General features: G+C 38.0%; 1 protein-coding gene across 1 annotated transcript; it reads left to right on the plus strand.

Annotated features, from left to right (window-relative positions):
• The first annotated feature begins 1,675 nt into the window (after positions 1-1,675).
• On the plus strand, positions 1,676-4,539 carry LOC137039128 (heat shock 70 kDa protein-like). Its single transcript, XM_067414350.1, has 2 exons — positions 1,676-1,797; positions 2,223-4,539. The coding sequence occupies exon 2, from the start codon at positions 2,246-2,248 to the stop codon at positions 4,175-4,177; it is 1,932 nt and encodes a 643-aa protein (XP_067270451.1). The 5' UTR covers positions 1,676-1,797; positions 2,223-2,245; the 3' UTR covers positions 4,178-4,539.
• The last annotated feature ends 3,960 nt before the right edge of the window (positions 4,540-8,499 follow it).

Genomic DNA, 8,499 nt, shown 5'->3' on the forward strand with positions numbered 1-8,499 from the left:
CAATTTATGGAATAGTTGAGGAATTGTGCAGTAAATAGGTAAAAAACTACAAAATATCCACAAAAACACAGCATAAATGAATAGATGAGAAGTAAATAAAAAAACTGATATATAGTTTGCCGTATCAATTTTTTATATTTCCTTATGCAATTGCTCTGTAAAAGTTTGGGGTCTATCTGACCCCAAGGGACTTAAACGTCACCCTACTTGAGGGCCGATCAAGGGCTAGAGTGCGACACCATCTGGAGTTACCAAAGGAATATCGAATGTCAAACTGTAGAACACACTGCAAAGATACACAAATTACGTGAAATATTGCAAAGTGGGTTTTCTAGTCTGGTTGAGTTGTTCTTAATAGATCAAAATATATTTGAATTACTTGCAGTTATTCTAAAAAAAAGCTTACTGTTAAAATATAAGTTTGTAATATTGTAAATCACGTAATGCTATGTTAACTGAATGCAATTGTTTGTGTAGCCTATTAAAGAACATTGAGTAGGCCTAAATAATATTCAATGTAAATTTAAATTCTTTTGTTAGGTACAATAGCTACACAAACTTAAATTTAAAGTTATTTGAATAAAACAGGTTGTGTTTACTATAATTATTCCAATTTGGAGTAGCCTAAAGCTTCAAAGCTATTTGCTTAATTTCGTACAATTTCAGTAATAGTATTACTGAACTAACTGTATTACCGGAAGTCTGAAATACCAAATACAGCTATATCTAGGTTAATACACCATTTGAACATGCCGCTTTAACAAAGAACATTCACCCAGCTATTTTATTTTGGCCACTGATGCATTGCACAGCCCAAAGTTAATTTAGTAGCTTTAGATGAACTGTGCATTTGTAATCAGTTCACAATACACACGTGGCATCTTGTGTCAATAACATTTGAGGAAGAATAATAATGGGTGAATTGGGAGAACAAAATAATACGCCCTGAATGCACTTAACAGTGACATCTGTTGACAATAGACCAGAATGACAAAACGTGCCAGTCACCAATGTTCCAGAATCATCTCTTTATGGTAAATAAGACGTAAATAACTCCCACAGTCCTACATAAATGTAAAACTGAGGGTAAATAACAAATAGAAGAAATGCAGGCACTGAAAAGCACAGCTGTATCCCACAAAAATACTTATAGCTATATTTATTATCAATGGAATAATTAGTTTGCCTCTTACGAGACTTTTTTGTTGCAAACTCGGACAATTTAATTAAAACGTCGATTTTAATGAACAAAAATAGCTAACATTAGTGGTTATTTCTTAATAGTTACATTTATTTTTGGCATACGAACATAATTGGAACAAAAGTTTCTTAGTAGATTAAGCGTGTTTTTTGCATATTTTACTGCATGTCCATAAGGAATAAACAACTTAAACTGTTTAGCGTTCACGAGAAATAGTCTGAATGCTTAAAAAATAAAAGCACCGCAGAGCACAGACTACGAGGCTCACTGAAAAGCTATTTAATATCACAGAAAACTCCAGAAATAGCTAGAACTGGACTGTACAATCACAGATATGTGTACGTTTGCAATGACGCAGCGTAGTGGGTGGAGCCATTTCGCTGTGCTGGTTTTTGATTGGTCGAACTGGCTGGCGCTTTCGAGAAACTTCAACAGCACTATGCTGGAGAATATAAAACACGACTGGTTTCAGGGATCAGATTCAGTTACAGACCTTGTGATATTTGGGAACACAGCGGAGAGAGCGAGACAGCGAAGTGTATCGTCCAGACAACGAGCCACAATACGCCTGTCAGAAAATATCTAAATCATTAAAGGTAAGTGTAAAATTAAAATTACCGCTGTGTTTTTTCTATGAAGTTTATCTACTTGCGCCATAAATCTGTACAACTAGCTTACAGTAAATTATGTTTTATCCTATAGCCTACACGTTTCATGATTAGATATTAACACAGACATGTGATGAGAGCCACCTAACGAATTAAATAGGAATTTATTTATGTTTAACAAATAATTATATTGGACTGTTTATACATAGTTGTATTAAACATTATTCATTGTAATAATAATAATAATATGGTCTTCTCATTTATTTAACCATTAGTGTGAACATGCTAAAATGTAAAAAAAAAATTTATAAAAGAAATAATTATTGTTTAACTGCAAAAATAATATTAATTGTATGGTTAAAATGAATAGTTTTACATCACAATTTCCAATTTTTTTCTTTTGCTTGTTACAGGTAGACATTAAAAGAAACCAAACATGTCATCAGCGAAAGGAGTAGCTATTGGAATTGACCTGGGCACCACCTACTCCTGTGTGGGGGTGTTTCAACATGGAAAAGTGGAGATCATCGCCAATGACCAGGGGAACAGAACAACACCCAGCTATGTTGCCTTCACAGACACAGAGAGGCTCATTGGGGATGCAGCTAAAAACCAGGTGGCCATGAACCCCAACAACACCGTGTTTGATGCCAAGAGGCTGATTGGCAGGAAGTTTGATGACCCAGTAGTGCAGTCTGACATGAAGCACTGGTCCTTCCAAGTCGTCAGTGATAGCGGAAAACCAAAGGTTCAAGTCGAATACAAAGGAGAAAACAAGACATTTTATCCTGAAGAAGTTTCCTCTATGGTCCTGGTGAAGATGAAGGAGATTGCTGAAGCTTATCTGGGGCAGAAGGTGACAAACGCCGTTATCACAGTTCCTGCTTATTTCAATGACTCCCAGAGGCAAGCCACAAAAGATGCAGGAGTAATCGCTGGGCTCAATGTCCTCAGAATCATCAACGAGCCCACAGCTGCAGCCATCGCCTACGGCCTTGACAAAGGCAAAGGAGGAGAGCGTAATGTCCTGATCTTTGACCTGGGTGGAGGCACCTTTGATGTGTCCATCCTGACCATTGAAGATGGCATCTTTGAGGTGAAGTCCACAGCCGGAGACACTCATCTGGGTGGCGAGGACTTTGACAACCGCATGGTGAATCACTTTGTAGAAGAATTCAAAAGGAAGCACAAGAAAGACATCAGTCAGAACAAGAGGGCACTGAGGAGGCTGCGCACAGCGTGTGAGCGGGCCAAGAGAACCCTCTCCTCCAGCTCTCAGGCCAGCATTGAGATCGACTCGCTGTACGAGGGCATCGACTTCTACACGTCCATCACCAGAGCCCGCTTTGAAGAGATGTGCTCAGACCTCTTCAGGGGAACACTTGAGCCTGTGGAGAAAGCCCTGAGAGACGCCAAGATGGACAAGTCTCAGATCCATGACATTGTTCTGGTTGGTGGATCAACTAGAATCCCAAAGATCCAGAAGCTTCTGCAGGATTTCTTCAACGGCAGGGACTTGAACAAGAGCATCAACCCTGATGAGGCAGTGGCTTATGGTGCAGCGGTGCAAGCCGCCATCCTCATGGGTGACACATCTGGAAATGTCCAGGACCTGCTGCTGCTGGATGTTGCGCCACTGTCCCTGGGTATTGAAACCGCAGGTGGAGTCATGACGGCCCTCATCAAACGCAACACCACTATCCCCACCAAACAGACCCAGACCTTCACCACCTACTCAGACAACCAGCCTGGTGTCCTGATCCAGGTGTTTGAGGGAGAGAGGGCCATGACCAAAGACAACAACCTGCTGGGTAAATTTGAGCTCACAGGAATTCCACCTGCACCTCGTGGAGTCCCTCAGATTGAGGTGACGTTTGACATTGACGCCAACGGAATCCTAAACGTGTCAGCGGTGGACAAAAGCACTGGAAAAGAGAACAAGATCACCATCACCAATGACAAGGGCAGACTGAGCAAAGAGGACATTGAGAGAATGGTGCAGGAGGCAGACAAGTATAAAGCTGAAGATGATCTGCAAAGAGAGAAGATTGCTGCCAAAAACTCCCTGGAGTCTTATGCCTTCAACATGAAGAGCAGCGTGGAAGATGAGAACCTGAAAGGCAAGATCAGTGAGGATGACAAGAAGAAAGTCATAGAGAAGTGCAACCAGACCATCAGCTGGCTAGAGAACAACCAGCTGGCTGATAAAGAGGAGTATGAACATCAGCTGAAGGAACTGGAGAAAGTCTGCAACCCAATCATCACTAAGCTTTATCAGGGAGGGATGCCAGCTGGAGGCTGTGGAGCTCAGGCACGCGGCGGATCAGGAGCCGCTTCCCAGGGACCAACTATTGAAGAGGTGGATTAAAACAACACATAAACTGAATGGTGAAGGGACTGATATAAATCTTTCCTCTTTGGCTCTTCCATTTTTTTTTTTCCAGGCCTCATTACATTATGATATTTTTTTACCCACTAATGCTCACACATTTCTTCAGTTCAAAATTGATATGTAAACTGTTATCTCATTGTACAGTACATTAGTTTACTCCATCTGCCCATGAAAAACATTTGCTAATACAAAAATGTGTTAACCTAAGTCAATTTGTTTTGTTTTGATAATAAGCTTGAAATTTCTCAGAGGTGATTTTACATTATTGTTTATTTGTGATTTATTTATTCCATGTTGATACATGTTGTAAAACTATGTAAATAAAATGTTTAATATTTTTTCAAATTGTATTTTTTTTTAAAGTACTCTAAATCTAAACAGTTGCCTTTATTCAAATAAATAAGACCGACATAATAACACTAAAGGCACCAAGAATATTACCAGACAGCAGTTTTGAGTCGACGGTGCAGATTCACAAATGAATTTGGGTTAAAAATCATTCTACACATTTATGCTGTAGTTACTGATATAAGCAGCAGGGGTCAGTATGAGCTGACTGTAAAACAGACAATTATACATTTCTGTATCTAGTGTAGCTAATCCTGCAAAGCTTTTTAGTTGAACCCTGATATGAGCACAGCAAAAAAGACACTATGACATAATCTTCCTCAACTTTAGATACCGATCCCTCATCACAACACCAATTAGCTGGCATCTTCATATGGAACACACAGTCTCTCTCTCTCTCTCTCTCTCTCTCTCTCTCTCTCTCTCTCTCTCTCTCTCTCTCTCTCTCTCTCTCTCTCTCTCTCTCTCTCTCTCACTCACACACACACACACACACACATGATGGTTAATTACCAATAGTGGAATTATGTCATTCATCTAGAGTGCGACACCATCTGGATTAACTAAAGGAATATCGAATGTCAAACTGTAGAACACACTGCAAAGATACACAAAAGTACATGACGTGACATACTTTACTGCTCATATTCTATTTCACTGATGCAGTGTCAGATGTGTGAAGTTATTTTGATGTTCAATACATCCTCAAGATTAAAACAAGACAAGGAGCACAGGTGACACTGTTCATCATGGCTATGTGACTGCAAATATTTATATGACTGTGTATTCTGAGAAAACACCTGCGTAAAGTTCTCTTTTTTGAAAGTTTTGTTTAAAAAAAAAAGTAATTTCAAAAATCACTTTCAGTGGACAGTCCTTGAAAGAACCGTTTTAGTGTGATGATCATTTTAATTCTCTTAATAGCCTTTTACACTATATAGAACTTTTTTTGTAAATAGAAGTTTTTATTGATTTTAAAGGGTAACCAATAAATTACTTATTTTTAAAATCGTAGCAGTTAAAGAAATATTCTAGGTATACAAGTTAGGTTCAATTTACAGCACGGCATAATAACACAGCGATTATAACAAAAAAGCAAATGAGGCCAATTTGGGAAGGATTTAAAAGCAGATATGTGAAGCTCATCATTTTATAAAATAACTTTAATTATTCTGTTAACACATGTATTATTTAAGCTGTAAAATGAATAAATAATTTTTTTCAGTTAAAACTTTGCCTGTTGTCAAATCAGATATAACTTTACACAGAAAATGTTAGTAAGTGATTTTCACACTTAAATCATGTCTTGTTGTGATACTATTGAAACATATCTAATTTATGGACTGGCCTCATTCACACTTGTCAGTGACTCACAACACAGTAATAAGTGGATTTTTGTTTTTTTTTGTTTTTTTGTGGCAGTCAACTGAGCTTAACTTGCAACTGAAGCTATTAGTTTTAGTCCTTAGTAACACATTCGACCGTCATTGTAACAGCTGCTGATGAGTTATAATGAGCACTGATTAGGGCAATTACGTTGGCATCAGGGATGTGTGTCTCTGCTGTGACATGGAGCCATCAGCCACAAGCCACTTGTGCATGAATGTGAGTGTCAGGAAGAGTGAGACCATCACGTGGGAAATACAGCATTTCAGAGCCTCTGCCTAGTTTAAATCAGTGTCCCTGGAATGACAAGGACGGTCCTTTGGGGCAGAGAATGCTAATCACAACATGCTCCACCACCGAAAGTACAACCGCAAGAATGGAACAACAATAAAACATTTTTTATAAAAAAAACACCTCATAAAAACAGAGCAGTAAAGAGAATCCATTTACACATATAGCATGGGCACGTGACATGCTCTTAAAACATCCTGGTTCAGCTCCATGACCCCCCACACATACACAGTTCATTTAGCTGTTTATTTGTTCCATTGTAACCCTAAATCTCATCCTAATTGTATGTGAACAAATATCCTAACTCTATAGTAAACCACACCTTTGAACTTATTATCAGACAAACAGATACCTATAATATTCACAACCTAACAAATGATGTAAACCTGAATAAGTTGGCAAAAAAGGGGTAATCAGATACATCACATTTTTTAAGTTAAGAAATTTAAAGTTTACGTAAACAGAACTTGCAGATTTTTATTTTGTACTCATACATTTTAATTGCTCTTAACTTCAAAATATTGGAGTATGTTTGTTTAATCCTAAAGCAGACAACAAAACCACAAGTTACATTCTCTTTAGTGTCTTGTTTGGGGCATTCGTTTTCTTTCTTTTTTATTGATATGCTGGTTAGATGGTTTTTTTTAAGTTTTCTGTGATCAATTAGTCAGCCTGACCTAAAGCCAACATGACCGCCATGGGTACAGTATATTCAGAGCTTGTGATAAGTAAATATATATTTTTATCTTACTTTTTTTTCTTCTCAGAAAAAAGTAAAATAACTGCTAATATTAATTGTGAATATTGTCTTAAATGTAATTGTGAATATTGTCTAAGATGTAATTTATATGTTGCTCATGCTGTTATTTACCGCATTTTGAAAGTATGTGTCTCCCAGTACACGTTGCCTGTTTAGGGTATAAAAAAGGGTTATCCACAGTATTGACAATAAATGGTGTTTACGGTAAACTTAGGGAAAAGAGTTGCAAGAAAATAAATATAGAATAAAGGATCTTCAAATAAAAAAATGCACAGATGTAGACAACAAAAAGTAATAACATCTGTTTTGCATGCAAATATTAACATGCAAATGTTTTAACTTAAGCTACATAGATTGAGAAGGGGGCCCAGAGGTCTAGAGGGCCTAAAGGGTCTTCCTTAAGGGCCCCGGTCCTGGAACAAGATTTCTACTGGTCCTCCCACCACACAACTGACCCCTCACTCGTCACCCCGGAATTCGCAATAATGCAATGACCAGTACAGGGAGCCCAGTTTACCTTGAAACACCATTCATTGTCAATACTGTGGATAATCCTTGTTTTATAAACAGGCTATGTGAACTGGAAGTTACAACTAGATTCAAATATTTAAAAACATTCCCGTGGATATGTTTTACTTAAGTCCAGATTATATAAAAAGGCACATGAAATGATTTTGCTGATAATTTCCAGTTGTGCCTATGGGGTTAATTGAAATGTATCCACTAAAATATTTTGGAAAATGCTGCCTTCGGAGGACACATTTGAAAGGAAGGCATCAAGCCACGTCTGAATCTAATGTTTACATGACTTCCTGTCTCCTGACAGACCTTCATCTGATCGATTTTGGAAGGCAGAATACATGAATCCTTCGCTGCCTTTGTCATCCCACAATCCTGTGCTTTCAGTGACAGTAGAGTTTGGGGTAAAAGATGGCGTCCGAAAGTTGCGTTTGCTGGTCAGTTTGTGTGTAAATGTATGTTTTTTACGAATATTTTTCACTTCTGATGTAATTTCTAACAACAAATGCCTAATGTAGTAATTAAATGTGTTCGTTTTCACCAAAGCTGGCTCTATTTTGCTATAGGTCATTAAACCGTTACACTGCCTTAGAAGTCTGTCCGAAATCGTTTCGTGAGTTGCCTTCATGCACAAAACTCATAAGGCAGTGAGGCAACGAGTCAGCTACCTAGGTTTTCGGACGCAGCCAATGCTTTGTCCTGAGTTTTGCTTCAACCCTAATCAAACACCTGAAGTTAATCAAGGTCTGAAGGGTTACTAGGAATCTACAGGCAGTTTTATCAGGGTAGGAGTTGAACTCTGTAGGACTGAGGCTCTCCAGGATTGGAGTTAGCCACCCCTGTACAGTATCACAGTAGTGGGTACTCTGTTATATTGCAGCCATTTGCTAAAATCATTGAATTTTTTTTCTTATTGATGTACACATAGCACACCATATTGGCAGAAAAACACAGAATTTTTGATATTTTTGTAGATTTATTAAAAAAGAAAAAC

Source organism: Pseudorasbora parva, chromosome 2, assembly GCF_024679245.1.
Source record: "Pseudorasbora parva isolate DD20220531a chromosome 2, ASM2467924v1, whole genome shotgun sequence".
Lineage (NCBI taxonomy): Eukaryota > Metazoa > Chordata > Actinopteri > Cypriniformes > Gobionidae > Pseudorasbora > Pseudorasbora parva.